Source organism: Zophobas morio, unplaced genomic scaffold (genome assembly GCF_036711695.1).
Source record: "Zophobas morio isolate AGI-343-1 ecotype UQ-CSIRO unplaced genomic scaffold, CSIRO_AGI_Zmor_V1 ptg000022l, whole genome shotgun sequence".
In the NCBI taxonomy this organism is placed as follows: Eukaryota; Metazoa; Arthropoda; class Insecta; order Coleoptera; family Tenebrionidae; genus Zophobas; species Zophobas morio.
In genome coordinates, this window is record NW_026972127.1 from 3,494,540 (window position 1) to 3,512,578 (window position 18,039).

At 33.1% G+C, this 18,039-nt stretch overlaps 1 protein-coding gene across 1 annotated transcript in view; it reads left to right on the forward strand.

Moving 5' to 3' along the window:
• The window catches only part of Dally (division abnormally delayed), a 346,375-nt gene that overhangs the window by 190,522 nt on the left and 137,814 nt on the right, over positions 1-18,039 (forward strand). Inside the window, exon 3 of the mRNA XM_064062229.1 lies at positions 12,966-13,729. Coding sequence (XP_063918299.1) covers positions 12,966-13,729 — 764 coding nt within the window. The remainder of the gene's footprint in view (positions 1-12,965; positions 13,730-18,039) is intronic.

The following is an 18,039-nucleotide window of genomic DNA, read 5'->3' on the forward strand; positions in this document are numbered from 1 at the left end:
ATTTTTTTCAATGTGAGTTTTCAATTTTTGGATTTTTTTAAATCTTAGATTCCTCAATTTTTCGACTTTTCAATCTCTCATTTTTTTACTTTTTCGATTTTTCAATATTTCGATTTTCAAAATTTGAATTTTTTAGCTTTTACGATTTTTGAATGTTTCGATTACTAGATTTTTTTAAATTTTCAGATTTTTCGATGTCGGGATTTTTGGGTTTTTCGATTTTTCGATTTCACGACTTTTCAATTTCTCAACTTTTGGATTTCTCGATTTTCCAATTTTTACATTTTTCAATTTTTCGATTCTTCAATTTTTCTGCGATTTTCAATTTTTCGGTATTTCAGTTTTGTAATTTTTCAATATTTCTATTCTCCAGTTTTTCGATTTTCTGACTTCGATTTTTCTACATTTTAGTTCCTCGATTTTTACGTTTTAGATTTTTCAATTTTTTGACTTTTCGATTCTTTCGAATTTTTTGGTTTTTGAATTTTTAAAATTTTAGACTTCGATTTCGTCGATTTTTCAGTTTTTCGGTATTTTAATTCTTCAATTTTTTTAATTATTGGATTTCTGATTCTTTCGATTTTTCAACTTCTCGTTTTTAAAATTTTTAATCTTTCGATTTGACAATTTTTCAGTTTTAAAATTTTTCAATTTTTCGATTTCTCGTTTTCTCGAGGTTTCATTTCTCGTTTTCCTAGTTTTTCGATTCTTCAATTTTTTCTTGGAGATTTCAATGCTTCGAGTTTTCAGTTTTGGAATTTTTCGCTTTTTTGATTTTTCAATTTTTAAAATTTATACTTCGATTTATCGATTTTTCAGTTTTTCGGTATTTTAATTCTTCAATTTTTTTAATTATTGGATTTCTGATTCTTTCGATTTTTCAACTTCTCGTTTTTAAAATATTTAATCTTTCGATTTGACAATTTTTCAGTTTTTAAGTTATTCAATTTTTCGATTTCTCGTTTTCTCGAGGTTTCATTTCTCGTTTTCCCAGTTTTTCGATTCTTCAATTTTTTCTTCGAGATTTCAATGATTCGATTTTTCAGTTTTGGAATTTGTCGCTTTTTTGATTTTTCAATTTTTAAAATATATACTTCGATTTATCGATTTTTCAGTTTTTCTGTATTTTAGTTCTTCAATTTTTCGAATTTTTAAACTTTAGATTTTCACTTTTTTGATGTTTCGATTTCTCGATTTTTCGATTTTTCGATTTCTCGTTTCAGATTTTTGGAGTTTTCAATTTTTCGTTTTTAGATTTTTGGATTTTTGAATTTTCCGATTTTCAAAATTTGTGATTCTTCGATTTTTAAATTTTAGACTTGGAACTTTTCGAATTTTCGATGTCTCAATTTCTTACTCTTTCGATTTTTTACTCTTTCGATTTTTAAATTTTGGATTTTTCAGTCTTTACTATTTTTGAATGTTTCGATTACTGTTTTTTTAACTTTCCGATTCTTCAATGATTTGATTTTTTGATCTTTAGTTTTTAAAATTATAGATTTTTCGATGTCTCGATATTTTGGTTTCTCGACTTCTCGATTTTTCAATTTTTCGATTCTTCAATTTTTCGTAGATTTTTCAATTTTTCGATCTTCCAATTTTTCCATTTTTAAGATGTCATATTTTTTGATTTCTCGATTTCGATTTTTCAATTTTTTGACTTTTCGATTCTTCAATTTTTTTCATTTTTAAAATTTTCGATTTCTGATTTTTCGACTTTTCTATTTCTGGTTTTTTTAATTTTTCGATTTCTAAATTTACCGATGCTTTGCTTTGGAATTCAATTTTTTCTCGAATTTTCGGTTCTTCAATTTTTCGATTTTTCGCCTTTTCTTTTTCTCGATTTTTTACTTTTTTGGTTTTTAAATTTTTAAAATTTTAGTCGTGGATTTCTCGATTTTTCAGTTTTTCGGTATTTTAATTCTACAATTTTTTGAATTATTGGATTTCTGATTCTTTCGATTATTCAACTTCTCGTTTTTAAAATTGTTAATCTTTCGATTTGACAATTTTTCAGTTTTTAAATTTTTCAATTTTTCAATTTCTCGCTTTCTCGAAGTTTCATTTTTCGTTTTCCCAGTTTTTTGATTCTTGAATTTTTTTCTTCGAGGTTTCAATGCTTAGATTTTTCAGTTTTGGAATTTTTCGCTTTTTTGATTTTTCAATTTTTCGAATTTTTAAATTTTAGATTTTCACTTTTTTGATGTTTCGATTTCTCGATCTTTCGATTTTTCGATTTCTCGTTTTTAGATTTTTGGATTTTTCAATTTCTCGTTTTTCGATTTTTGAATTTTTCAATTTCCCGATTTGCAAAATTTGTGATTTTTCGAGTTTTAAATTTTAGACTTGAATTTTTCGACTTTTCGATCTCTCAATTTTTTACTCTTTCTATTTTTTACTCTTTCGATTTTTAAATTTTGCATTTTTCAGGTTTTACGATTTTTGAATGTTTCGATTACTGGTTTTTTTAACTTTCCGATTCTTCAATGATTTGATTTTTTAATCTTCAATTTTTACAATTTTAGATTTTTCGATGCCTCGATTTTTTGGTTTTTCGACTTTTCGGTTTCACGACTTCTCAATTTCTCGACTTTTCGATTTATCAATTTTTCGATTCTTCAACTTTTCTGCGATTTTTCAATTCGATTTTCTGATTTCGATTTTTCTACTTTTTACTTCCTCGATTTTTGCATTTTAGATTTTTCAATTTTTGGATTTTTTGTTGTTTCGATTTCTCAATTTTTAAATTTTTCGGTTCGTCAATTTTTCAATCTTTCAATTTTTCCATTTTTAAGATACCATATTTTTTGATTTCTCGATTTTGATTTTTCAGTTTTTCAGTACTTAGATTTTTCGGATTTCTATTTTTCAATTTGCTGATTTGCAGTATTTCGGTTTCCAATTTTTATATTTTTCGACTTTAACATTTGTTAAGTTTTCGTTTTTCAATTTTAGATTTTTCAGTTTTTCGTTTCTGCAATTTTTGATTTGAAATTTTTAGTTTTCATTTTAATTGATATAATAATAATAATAATAATTTTAAAATTTTTCATTAATTTGATTTTTCAATTTTTCATGTTTTAATTTTTCGATTTCTAAGTTGTCAATTTCTCGATTTTTCTCCAATTTTTCATTCTTGCAATGTTACAGTTTTTCGATACGATTCGTTTTTTCTTCTTTCAATTATTAGTTTTTCAAATTTTAGCTTTTCAGTGTTTCAATTTCATTTCTTCAGTTCTTCGATTTGCAATTTTTCGATTTTTCAATTTTTTTTTTTTAGTTTTTCGGTTTTTATTTTTTCTATTTTTCAATATTTCGAATGAAACAAATGGAAAAAAAACGGAAAAGTATAAAATGAAAGCTTTGAAAAATATAAAAATTGGAAATCAATAACTTGAAAAGTTGATGATCAAAACATTAAAAATTAAGAAACCTTAAAATCGGACTATTGAAAATTTAAACAAATCGAAAAATCGAACAATTAAGAACTCAAATATTACAAAGTAGAAAAATAAAGAAATTTGAAAATCGAGGAACTGAAAGATCACAGATTGAGAGTTTGAAAAACTGAATAAGCAAAAAATTATAAAATCGAAAGAAACATTTGCAAATAAAGGAAATGAAAAAACGAAAAGTTATGGTATAAATCGGGAAAATGTTAAATTAAAAATTCGGGAAAATGAAAAGTAAAAATCAAAAACTTGAAAAATTGAGGTACGAAAAATTGAAAAGCGAAGAATTGAAAAGTAAGAAACGAAAAATTGAAAAATTTAAAGGTCGTGAAATTGAAAAACTGAAAAAACGAAAGCTGAAAGACGAAAAAATAATGAAACAAAAATGGGTCAATTGATGAATTAAAAAAAATTAAAATAGGAAAAATTGTGACATCAAAAAATTGTAAAATCGAAGAAAAAGGAAAAACGAAAAATCGTGAAATAAAAAAAAATGTAGAAGGTTGAGATGACATTATCAATTTTTTGAGAAGGGATAAACAAATAAATTTTGATTAACGATTTACCACGACTAGAATAACTTTAAAACGTTTGCAAAATTTCAGAGCAGATATTGTAAATTTTGGAGGTGACGTCATTCCATTGGTGGTGGAGATGATTAGCCAAAGTTTAGTTAACATTTAACCATCTGCACACACGCCAGTCAGACGGAAAAGGGAGACCACTTTTTTCGTAATTTAGGGGTCATAAAACGTCGAGAAAACATTAAAGTGACAAGTCGCCCGATGAACTCGAAACTTATACTTGGTTTACGCTCAGGAAGTAAAAATAATTAAAGAGGCTTCTCGAAGAGAATATCTGCAGACATTACTGATGGAGATTAATAGAAATATTTGTACTAGACCACTCCTAAAGTACTTTAGTTCGGGAAGAAATCTAAACTGGTGGCATTATATTGAATGGCCAATAAATAACACTAAAAAAAAACAAACAGATTTCTCCGAATCTCCATTTGGTGCCAAAACAGCCCTCCTACGCCCTCAATTTTCTAACAATATCAGTCTCAACACACCCACCGACCTACCTCTTAATTATTACAATAAAGTTCACAAAATACAAATGTGGCTTAATGACAGACATTCGAGTGTTAATATCATAATAGTCCATAGTTAAACCGCACTGTATAATAATTACGTAGCAGATTGCGGCAATTTTATTGAAATTTAATTACACGGACATGTGTGAATACCAGCTTAATTATAATAATTGAGAATGTTGTGGGCTTGTAATTATGAGCAGGATTGAGCTGAAGACATCAATTTCGAGAATTCCAAGCGTTGCTTTGACATTCTTACTAGAGTATGCGAAGAAGCTCGGTAATTATAATTTATTTAATCGCTCCATTCCATCAAAAGCCGTTTTGCCGAAGAAAAAACGTAAACAAACAAAGCCGTGGGATTTCGCTGCTTTGAATTCAGCCCATTTTTATAAATGTCGCATCACAAAAGTGCTAATTTGAATGGAAGCGGACGTTCCGACAGTGATTAAAGAGTACGAGAGTATATCATCATTACGGGCCGTTCCAGCAGGAATTGATTCGAAGACTCAAATTAACGAGAGTAAACGGACGGAATTACTTCGCATGGCACGCCAATTGGTACTTAACCCGGAATATTGAATGGGAGTTCAATCAAATCTTGGTTCTTGGTTTGTTTGGAAACGGGCAATTTTTTCGAGCTGCATTTCCATAATCCGTCAGACGGGAGCACATGGAACGAATGTGAGGAGAAATCTGTTCGGTAGAAATAGATTGCCTTTTCATTTAATACGTTGCGAGAATACAGTGCATTACCAGACCCGGAAGCCGCTTAGTTTTCGTGGTTGCGCCAGCATTATTTATACATTGTGTGGAGAGGTTTAGGTTTTTGTGTTTTTAGGGGAAAAAGTCATCAGTCACTGTGTCATTATACTTAAAATCCATTAGATGTTAAATGCGAGAAGTGTGATCTAATCTGGGAAGAGAGATCATGACCTGAAGCTATACATTTTTAAACGTCTAAACTAATAAGTTTTCGATGTTTTTGCTATAGCTGGTTAAATATAACTTTTTGCTAATCTTTGGTAATATTTTACATGCTGGACTAATTACTTTCGAATATTCATGTTTAAAAAATATGAAAAATTAGGTTCCTCGTTTTCGTTTGTCGTCTGTCCTCTATTGGTTTTTTTTTTTTTTTTTTTTTTTTGATAAGTAATCTCTAAAACAACTGGGCAGACACTCTTCCAAACTCTTTGTTTTCAGTATAAAAAGATATTAATATCCCCCAAGATTCTTTCTTTCAAAAACAAAACACCAAAATCTCTTCAAATTGTTTCAGAAGTAAAGCACAAGCACAAGTTTGTTTCAATTTCTTCAAAAAAATCACATCAGAGGCTGTAAAGTTACTTTCTCATTCTTAAAATAAAGGTACTAGACACTTTTAAAGACCGAATATTAAGAGTCTCCAAGATCTTTTCAAATTGTTTAAAAAAAATGCACCAGGGCTCTCCAGGATTGTTTCAAAGTTTTCCAAAATATTTAAAACACAAGGGACTCTCAAGATTCTTAAACATTCTTAAAAAAAAACGCCTGAAACTACGAAGAATCTTTGAAACTCTTTTGATTTTACTATGACAATTTTTATAAAAATGCTATTAAGAGCCCCAGAATTTTTTCAAAATTTTCTCAAATAAAATATCAAGACTCACTAAGATTTCTTCAAATTGTTTTAAAAATAAAACACAAGGGAGCCCCTGAGACTCCATTAGAGACAAAAAATTAAGAGTCTCCAAGACCTTTTCAAATTAAAGAAAAATACAGCAGGGCTCTGAAGAATTTTTTTTACAGTGTTTCAAAATAGAACACAAAAGGCTCCCAAGATTCTTAAAAATTCTTTATAAAAGACAGTAGGAATTACTGAGGCTCTTTCAAATTATTTTGGGCTTATTATGACAATTTCTATAAGTCAGTATAAAAAGCTACAAAGAGTCCCCATGATTCTTTCGAACTTTTTCAAAAATAAATTACCAAGTTTTTAGGATCTTTTCAAAGTGTTGCAAAATTAAAACACAAAGAAGCCCCAAAGACTCCTTTAAAGACAAAATATTAAGAGTCTCCAAGATCTTTTCAAATTAAAACACATCGGGAGCTTCAAGTTTCTTTAGACATTCTTAAAGAAAAAGATGCTAGGAACCTATAAGACTCCTTTAAAGACAAAATATTAAGATCCCTTAGGATCTTTTCAAATTGTTTAAAAAATGCACCAGGGCTCTCCAGGATTCCAAAATATTTAAAACACAAGGGACTCCCAAGATTCTTAAATATTCTTAAAAAAAAAAAACACCAGGAACTCCTAAGATTCTTTGAAACTCTTTTAAGCTTATGATAATTTTTATAAATTAATATAAAAAAGATACTAAGAGCCCCAAGATTTTTTCAAATTGTTTCAAAAATTAAACACAAATGCGCCCCTTAGACTCCCTTTAAGACAAAATATTAAGAGCCTCCAAGATCTTTTCAAATTAAAAAAAATACAGCAGGGCTCTGAAGAATTTTTTAGAGTGTTCCAAAATAGAACACAAAAAGCTCTCAAGATTCTTAAAAATTCTTTAAAAAAGACACTAGGAACTCCTAAGGCTCTTTCAAATTATTTTGGGCTTATTATGACAATTTCTATAAGTCAGTATAAAAAGATACAAAGAGTCCCCATCATTCTTTCAAACTCTTTAAAAAAACAAATTACCAAGAGTCTCCAGGATCACCAAAGCTCCTAAGACTCTTTGAAACTCTTTTGAGCTTATTATGATAATTTTTATAAATCAATGGAAAAAAGATACTAAGAGCCTCAGAATTTTTTCAAACTTTTTCAAAAAAAAGATACAAAGACTGCCCAGAATTTTTTCAAATTGTTTAAAAAATAAAACGCAAAAGAGCCCCAAAGATTCCTTTAAAGACAAAATATTAAGAGTCCCCAAGATCATTTTAAATTAAAAAAGACATCGGGAGTTTCAAGTTTATTTATAACTTCTTAAAAAAATATACTAGGAGCCTATAAGACTCTTTTAAAAATACGATAATAAGAGTTCTCAAGATCTTTTCAAATTGTTAAAAAAATGCTCTCCAGGATTCTTTCAAAGTTTTACAAAATATTTAAAACAAAAGGGACTCTCAAGATTCTTAAAGATTCTTAAAAAAAAACACACCAAGAACTCCTAAGACTCTTTGAAACTCTTTTGAGTTTATTATGATAATTTTTATATATCTAGCTTTTCTCACAAATTTTTTTCAGAAATAATTTGCCAAGATTGTGCAGGATTTTTTCAAATTGTTTTCAAAAATAAAACGCAAAAGAACCCCCGAGACTCCTTTAAAGAAAAAATATTAAGAGTCTCAAAAATCTTTTCAAATTAAAAAAAATGCAGCAGGGTTTTGCAGAATTTTTTTTCAGTGATTCAAAATATGACACAAGGGACTCTCAAGATTCTTAACATTCTTTAAAAAAGACACTAGGAACTAAATCAAAAGATTCGCCATTTCAAACTTTTTCAGAAATAAAATACCAAAAATCTCTAGGATCTTTTCAAATTGTTTCAGAAATAAAGCCGTCAAGTTTCTTTCATATTTTGAAAATAAGATACTAGAATCCCCAAAGACTCCTTTAAAGACAACATGTCGAAGAGTCCCTAAGATCTTTTCAAATTGTTTAAAAAAATGCACCAGGACTCTTCAGAATTCTTTCATGGCTTTTCAAAATATAACAAGGGAATCTCAAAATTCTTAAACATAATTTTAAAAAAAGATAGCAAGCACTCCGAAGATTCTTTGAAACTATTTTGGACTTATTGTGACAATTTTTATAAGTCATTATCAAAAAGATACTAAGAACCCTAGAACTTTTTCAAAACTTTGCAGAGACAAAATATCAAGAGTCCCCAGGATTTTTTCAAATTGCCTAAAAATAAAACACAAAGGAGCCTCCAAAACTCATTTAAAGACAAAATATTAAAAGTCTCCAAGATTTTTTCAAATAAAAAAAAATACACCAGAGTTCTGCACAATTTTTTACAGTGTTTCAAAATAAGTCACAAAGGGGCTCTCAAGATTCTTAAACATTCTTTAAAAAAAAATACACTAGGAACTCCTAAGACTCTTTCAAATTATTTTGGGCGGATAATAACGATTTCTATAAGTCAGTATAAAAAGATACAAAGAGTCCCCATTATTCTTTCAAACTTTTTCGAAAACAAAGTATCAAAAGTCTCCAGGATCTCTTCAAATTGTTTCAGAAATAAAACACAAGCCTTACTCAAGATTGTTCCCCATTCTTTAAAAAAAAGACATCATGAGCGGGCAAGTTTCTTTCATATTCTTAAAATAAAAAGATACTAGCATCTCCAAAGACTCCTTTAAAGACGAAATGTTAAAACTTTCCAAGATCTTTTCAAATTGTTGTTGTCCAGGAATCTTGCAAAGTTCTATAAGTCAATTTAAAAAAGATATCAAGAACCCCCACGATTATTTCAAACATTTTCAAAAATAAAAACCAAGAATCCCCAGGATTTTTTCAGACTGTTTCAAAAATAAAACAGAAAGGATCCCCTAAGATTGCTTTAATGACAAAATAGTAAGAGTCTCAAAGATCTTTTCAAATTGTTTAAAAAAATACTCCAGCACTCTCCAAGATTCTTTCAAAGTTTTTCAAAATAAAACACCAGCAACTTCCAAGATTCTTAAACATTTTTTGAAAAATGACACTAGGAACGTTTAAGACTCTTTGAAACTCTTTTAGGGTTATTATGACAATTTATATAAGTCAGTATAAAAAAGATACCAAGATTCTTTCCCATTCATTCCATTCATAAGAAAAGACAATAAATGCTCCAAATCCCTAACAGTCTTTCAAACTCCTTCAAAACGAAACAGCAGCAAAATCAAAACCCATGTGGCCCTCAAGACAATTTATATTTCTTTACCAAAAAAATTCACGTTCTTATCTTATCGTACAAATTGTCATAAGAACAAAAAAAAGATAGGGTGCTTTAGGGGCGAGGGAACTCTATCTAAATATCTCTGAACCTTTTGTTATTATTAACAAAAATAATCTTGATATAAAGTCCAAGTCATATCATATGTTTGACGTCATCTAGAGTCTAGACGTCATCTTCGTGACCGCTCTCCCAAGCAATCCTTCTCCCCGTGAATCCCGCCGTCACTCCGGCCGAAAACTGCATCTGTCGCAGCCATTCCTCCGATCCGTCTTCCGAGCGATCCCCGATTTATGGTCCGGTGGGGTCCGGGCCTCTTCCCGGAATGAATATTTCTTGCCCAAATCCGGCGTTCGGTTGTTACGGAACAAGTAGAGACGTCCCAGCGCGAACATTCAGACTAATTAATGTCTTCATCAGTTCAAAACTATGAGGTCGATCTGTTTCGGGCCGGAGAAACAATGGCCGGCTCGCCGAACAAGCTTGTGGGGAAATAAGCACACTACATCACCCTGGAAGAGGTGTGTTAATTACGAATTCGGCGCAGACAGACGAACTATTTATTTCGTTAATCACACGGTCCGGAATTTACCAAAGTGTAGCAGTGAGTGAAGTCCGGAGGAATTATCGGCGGCGACGATCGATCCGGTTTATTTAGAGCCGAGCAAGTCGCCCATAAGTCTAGAGAAACTACTTTTTCGGTTCGGGGCTTGAATTCGAAAGTAGCTAGTCTATCTGAAGTCCTGTGCTGCAATACATAACTTGATATTATCCTGTGAAGTTGTATGCACTCGGAAATCGGAGCAGTTGTAGCGTAACTTCGTTATTTATGCATCGAATTCTGTGCAAATGCATCTGAAAGCAAAAACGTGGAGATGGGGGATGGGGATCGGGAGCGCTAATGGGCTCTGGCACTAAGGTGTTGAGCGATTTCGGGACTAGGGGGTTTTTGACGTGAATTCTGCTGGGTCTTTTCGTGACGTGCTGTGGCAGTCACTAAAACAAAACTACGAAACTGCCCCTAAATTTCCCGACTTTTTCCGGTCCGGTCACATGTGTTTTCCGGAAAATTACGGCGACATTTCCGGAATAATTTTATCGTGTTTTATACTACAATTTTCTTGCAGTAAGTCGAGCGTGCGGCAATTTTCTTTCGAGGCATCGTTGGGATGACTCAGGTTTTCTCTTAACTCACTCAAGTGCTGTCGATTTTTCCCCCTAAATGGCGTTTTTGCGCTGTGGGAATTTTCATCGGCGTGCTAAAAATTTAAATGCCATAACGAGGATGTAATGAAGAGATATAAAAAAATAGTAATTTTGTAAACTGCTCGTTTATGTGCTAATAAAAGCTGGAGGTATCGTGTTCTTTGTTTTATTATTCGTAATTTTTATGTTTGTGGTTGACCTTTGTTCAGGTTTAGATTATCGTGGAGAGGATCCTGAAGTGAATTTATTTTTAGTCTTTGTGTTTTTCTTGTCGGTCGTGTTTTGTGGTTTTGTTGTTTGAATTATTGCTAGAAGTGAAATATGTGTCTACTTTTTCAGGGGGTTTTCAGCAACGCCTGGTAGTGGCTAGAGTCAGAGCTATTAAGAGGAATTGAATTACGCTTTGATGCGCTAATTTAATTAGTGCGACACCATATTGTTACGTATCAATTAGTTAAATTGGAATTTAGTCCGAAATTCAAATCCTCTACTAAACAAAGAACTGTTAGTTGTTCATGAATTCATCCACTAGCTGCACACAATTTTAATAACAACTTTTAAGTTCCGCATTACTCGTAAAATGTGGACGATAAAACATTGACTTTCAAACTTTGAAAATTGATCTTTGGAGACCGCGCATCAATCACTCTAAATTAAAAAGTTTAAAATTAAAAACCTGAAGAGATTGACTCCGATTTTTACTTCCTGAGTGTAAGTTACTTTTATGTAACTTCATTCCCATACTCCGCCACCGTCTATAACTCGAACGCATTATGTAATCATAAAACTGGACGAATCCGCACTGCAATAAATAAGCTTGCAAATGATGAACTTAAAACGAAAGCTTTGCAGCGAAACTGGAAAAAGCTAACAGGTTGTTAATTCCGAAATGAACAATTTAAATGCCCGATATTTGTAAATTGAAAAGCTTCTAATTTTTGGATGAAGCCGGAAGCGTGGCTTTAAAAATGCACACATTTATTTCTGCATAATGGATACAGAAAGTATAAAAGCTCGATACAGAGGGAAGTTTTCTGAAATTCAATATTTTATTAACGTGGACGCTGCAGTCTGACTGGAAAATGCAAAATAGCGCCTCATTTTTAAGAGAGGTGTGAATTTAATTTTGATCTTTCGCTGTGAGTCAAGGGAAAATTTACGGTTAACGCTAATATGAAAGTGTATATCATTGGAACGAACAGGCCGACAGGCAACATATTTATAAGAGCTTTGGAACGTAAAAATTGCAATATAAATTTCGGGTCGTTTTTATGGAATGACGTCATACAATTTTTGGCGAGGATGGATAAACAAATTTTGGAGATTATTAGTGCAAACACAAGTGTATCGTTTTAGTCATTTGAAATGCACAGTGCAAAAAAGCTCTTCCAGGAATTTGGTGCAATAAAATGGGAATTATATTGTTTTGACTGAGGACAAGACGAGGTCGTAATGACGCTAAAAAAGAAAATATGCGGATAATGAAAGTCTGCTCTCAACAAAATGAACTTTGTCTTGTGTTTGTTATATATTAGAATGTAATATAGACATTGTTTCAAAGCTTGTTTACTTTAGCCAGTCAAATACCGGCTTAAAAAACAACCATAAAATATTTACAAATTTAACCCAACCGAGATAAATTGCAGTTTCATTTAAATTACTTCACCCTCGCTGTTTGCAGATCGCAAACTAAACGCATCCTTATTTTCTTTCAACCCTATCGACCAACTTTGCGCCCTTAAAATTCAAACTCCAAAGTAAACAAGACCCGCCTAACGCAGCAATAATTCCCCCACCAAATCAAACCCATCTCGTAACCGAATAAAATATGAACGATCCTCGTTACACAACCTAAATCCACCCATTCAGGCCCGCAGACAAATAAAATCCCTCTTCCAGTGTAGTTTTTCCGCGATCGGAATTCTCCTCGAGCGGTCAACGGCCCCCATACAAAATGCATCATTTTCAAACAAAACATTTCGCGGAGATCTGTGTGGGCTAATAATTAATTGGGCTTGTTTACATTCATCAACGCCCACACCGCCATACACACGACGTTTCTAATTTAACCATGTTGGAGGAGTAATCCGATTTTTACAAAGTTGGAGGATCTTCGACGATTTGCTTGCAAAATTGAAAATGAATAATGGAAGCGTTAATTACGGGTGCCCAATTTTTTGCACGATTTTGGCCGCAAGGATCTGTCTTAAGTCACTCATTATTTATCGTCTACATTAACGAGTTTTTAATTGCATGCAAGTTAACTGGATGCATTTTTTTCAGATCACGTTTCCGAGCTGTCGCGCCAATCCGAGAACAAGACCCTCCTTCTGTTCACGCAGGTGTACAAGGGGATGGCGGTGCTCTCCAAAGACCCCATCGCCAAACTCTACTCCGACATACGCAGCTACATTTTGGTGAACTCCACTAAAACCGATTTGGCAGCCACTAGTATAGACATTAAGGGTACCGTGTCCCATTTTTTCACGAACTTCTTTCCCTTGGTGTACCACCATATTCTTCACATTAACGGCAGCCAGGACTTCGCGAGTGATTACAAAGAGTGTCTGAAGAAGAGCACCGAAACGATTTCGCCCTTTGGGGACATCCCCAAACAAATCTCTCAGTCTTTGTCGAAGAGCCTAGAAGCCACGAGGCTTCTCCTTCAGGCTTTCGCGATAGGAAGGGAGGTTTTGAACACCACGGACCGGCTCCTGGTGGACGAAAGTGGCAAAAGCAACGCTGAGTGCCACCAAGCTCTCCTGAAGATGCACCACTGCCCCAAGTGTCTCGGAATGGGGAAAAACATCAGACCGTGTTCGGGGTACTGTTTAAACGTGCTCAGAGGCTGCTTGACGAAGTACGTAGCCGAGTTGGACTCACCTTGGAACGGATACGTCGAGGGCATCGAGGGTTTGATTAATGCCATGAAGAAGAACCGAGAGGATGCGGGTGTGAATGCGGATTTGGCGATCAGATCGCTGGATTCGAAGATATCGGAGGCGATTATGCGGGCGATGCAGAAAATGAAGGACATAGATATGAAGGTAAGTGGAATTGAAAAATCTCGAAGTGTGCACGTGTGATACCATCGGACTCTGTATTCTACCCCAATCTAGCGACCATCCATCATCGCCAAGACAAGCCGAGACCTTCCAGGTCCGTTATAGCGATTAATTTTATTTCGGGACTTGGACCGTCGGGCAGGAAATCTATAAATACGTGCTGCGGTGCTCTTTTGGCATAACAATAAATCCGTCGAATAATTCTGGCGTAAATTTATCGCCGGTGACACGCCAACAAATACACCACACGTGATACCCGAAGAAATATTACATAATTTACAGACGTAGGGTTGATTTTATGACACGAAAAAAGTGGGGTTAAGTTAAGATTTTCAATTTAGGTACAGCGGTAGTTAAAATGCCTCGGATTTGAAAATTGATATGGCCCATCCCAGAGCATGACATCAGCAGAAACGGTCTATACAAGGTATACTCGCAGATTTATGGTGAGGAATACCCGTTGATGGTGAAAAAGCCCGGCGTGGGCGAAATGGCATCGGATTTGGGTGGGATTTAGATAAAACAGCGCGAATTTTGTGTTTGTTCGCGGAAAGTATCCACCTTGCCCCAGGTCAAGCCGAAAGCACTTCACAAATCATTTTATCCGATCCGTGACGGAAATATGGTCCAGGTTGATTGTTACGTCCTCTAGGTAGGAGAGGTCTCTGGACCCTTCTTATTTAATTATTTATAAGTCAGTAAAGCGTTCCGAGTTGCCAGCCGGCCCCACGAAAGTGTCTCTTCGCATATAAATAATGAACGACGCTCGGTCAGCCGTGACAATTCTCGGTAATTGATCCTAGGACCGGGGAAATCTGTGGGTTAATCGATTGACATTCCGATCGAGCTTAATTGATTAACTTATCATCTGTTTCATCGATTAATCAGCGATTCGATTTAATTAACTGTGACCGGCAAGCTCGGCCACAAATTACCGATTTCGTGGCAGCCGTAGGCTCGGAGGCGATTAGTCGAGTTGAAAAGTCAACGCGGACTGTGACGGGAGCGAATTTGAAAACTAGGTGATGAAGTGTGAAGAGGCTTGTTAAAGAAAAATAGTCGAGAAATGAAGACTTGGAGTGGCTGAGTTGGCCGAGAGTTTAAAATGGCAGTTGGCTACTCTGATGTGTGGTGTTACGTCATGCAGTGGTAATTTTTGAGGTTAACGTAGACACTTTAACATCCCAACGCACGCAAGGGGTTTTGAATATAAATTCTATGTCACGAAGGACGGGTCTAGAAATACATAATTTATTTTATAGCGTCATCCACTAAACTAACGATGTATCATTTAAGGTGTTTTCCTACCCATCTAAATTAAATTGGATATGTTGTAATAGACACTTCAATCTTAAAGTTTCTAGGTTTTTACTTCCCGAGCGTAAGCAAAGGAAGTATTGTAATCGAGTCCGTCGGTCGACTCTCTACTTTTACGTTTTCTCGATCTTTCATGACCCCTAGAAGACGAAGAAATAGGTCTCCCATTTCCGTCTGTCTGTCCGTCTGTCCGTCTGTCCGTCCGTCTGTCCGTCCGTCTGCCGTCCCGGATTTTTATTAGACAGATAATCTCCGAAAGTACTCGACCGATTGTTGTGAAATTTTGTACTTATCTTAAGAATATCATGTAGATGGTAAAACGCTAACCAAAATTTGTCTAATCATCCCCACCACTAATGCGATGACGTCACTTCAAAATTGTACATAGTAAATGGGTTTTCAATTGTATAAAATAACATAGTCCTACACATGTAGTTTACAACTCTGAATCGACTTTTCACCCGAAACGTCCAGATTTTTGGAAAAAAAATCAAAATTATAAAACAACATTTTAAATTTAAATTTTAATCTGCTAACCAGAATGCTTTAAAATGTTGCAGATGTTTTAAGGCTATAAAGAGCATAATAAATTTTTAGTCAAAAAATATTTGCTTATCCCCTCCAAAAACTTGATGACGTCAGCTCAAAAGTTTGTGGAATAAATCATATCTAAAATGTACAAAATATGATGAGTCTGTACTTGTGATCTATCACTCCATTCATATTTTTTGGATTTGCATATACAGGGTGACTCAAAAAAATTAATGAATGCGTAAATTTATTTTACTGATTTACTCAGAAACTGCAAAACCGAATGCTTTGAAATCTTGCAGATGTTTTAAGGTTATAAAGAGCATAATAAATGTTTAGTCAAAATATATTTGCTTATCCCCTCCAAAAAATTGATGACGTCAGCTCAAAAGTTTGCCGAATAAATCCTATCTAAACTGTAAAAATATGATGAGTCTGTACTTGTAATTTATCACTCCATTCATATTTTTTGGATTTGCATATACAGGGTGACTCAAAAAAATTAATGAATGCGTAAATATATCTTATTGATTTAATCAGGAACTACAAAACCGAATGCTCTGAAATCTTGCAGATGTTTTAAGGTCATAAAGAGCATAATAAATGTTTAGTCAAAATATATTTACTTATCCCCTCCAAAAACTTGATGACGTCAGCTCGAAAGTTTGCCGAATAAATCATATCTAAAATCTACAAAATATGATGATTCTGTACTTGTCATTTATCATTCCATTCATATTTTTTGGATTTGCATATACAGAGTGACTCAAAAAAATTAATGAATGCGTAAATATATTTTATTGATTTAATCAGGAACTACAAAACGGAATGCTCTGACATCTTGCAGATTTTTTAAGGTTATAAAGAGCATAATAAATGTTTAGTCAAAATATATTTGCTTATCCCCTCCAAAAACTTGATGACGTCAGCTCGAAAATTTGCCGAATAAATCATATCTAAAATGTACAAAATATGATCAGTCTGTACTTGTGATCTATCACTCCATTCATATTTTTTGGATTTGCATATACAGGGTGATTCAAGAAAATAAATGAAAGCGTAAATTTATTTTACTGATTTACTCAGGAACTACAAAACCGAATGCTTCGAAATCTTGAAGATATTTTAAAATTATCATAAGCATGGTAAATTTTTGATCAAAATGTATTTGGTCGTCCCCCCTAAAAAATTTATGACGTCACCACAAAATTTTGCTGAATAAATCCTATCTAAAATGTACAAAATATGGTGAGTCTCTTCTTGTGATTTATCATTCCATTCAAATTTTTTCGATTTGCATATACAGGGTGACTCAAAAAAATTAATGATTGCGTAAATTTATTTTATTGATTTAATCAGGAACTACAAAACCAAATGCTTTGAAATCTTGCAGATGTTTTAAGGTTATAAAGAGCATAATAAATTTTTAGTCAAAATATATTTGGTTATCTTCTACAAAAAACTGATGACGTCAGCTCAAAAGTTTGCCGAATAAATCGTATCTAAATTGTACAAAATATGATGAGTCTGTACTTGTGATTCATCATTCCATTCATATTTTTGGATTTGCATATGCAGGGTGACTCAAAAAGATTAATGAAGGCGTGAATTTATTTTATCAATTTAATCAGGAATTACAAAACCGAATGCTTTGAAATCTTGGGAATATTTTAAAGTTATTATAAGCATGGTAAACTTGTGTTCAAAATGTATTTGTTCATCCCTCCTAAAAAAATTGATGACGTCACCCTTAAATTTTGCTGAATAAATCCTATCTAAAATGCAAAAAATATGATGAGTTTGTACTTGTGATATATCATTCCATTCATATTTTTTAGATTTTCTTAAGAGGTGGTTCAAAAAAAGGCGCCGTATACCTGAGTAAATTGTTTCGTTATTTTATTGATTATAAGAAATCAATATTCAAAACGATCCAATTCATTTTCCCGAAAATTTGGGAATACAATAATTTTATTCTTAGTATTACACTACATCTATCCCAACTGATATACGTGTCCTTGCAAAAATGTTGATGACGTCATCACAATTTTTTTTAAATTCCCACTACAAAAATGTAATGAGAAAAAAAAACACAATAGGCATGCAGTCGTCAAGTTTCCGACAGCGAGGGAAGTACTGTCTAAACTTTTTAGACCAATTTTTTGTTCTTGAAAGTGCATATAGAAAATTTGACAACAATTGGTCCAGTAATTTCGGAGATTATGTGTCTAATAAAAATTGACACAGACGACAGACAGACAGACACATAAATTGAAGCTCGAAATAAAAAAAAACTGACTTTGATATTTGATTCCACATATAATTGACGACCCATTTGTCGCTTCTGCTCTTTATTGTCACACAAATTTATGTGTCGATGCAAATGAGTCGGCAAACAAGAAGTTATTGCACCCATATTTCCAAAAAATTCCGCGGATGACTCA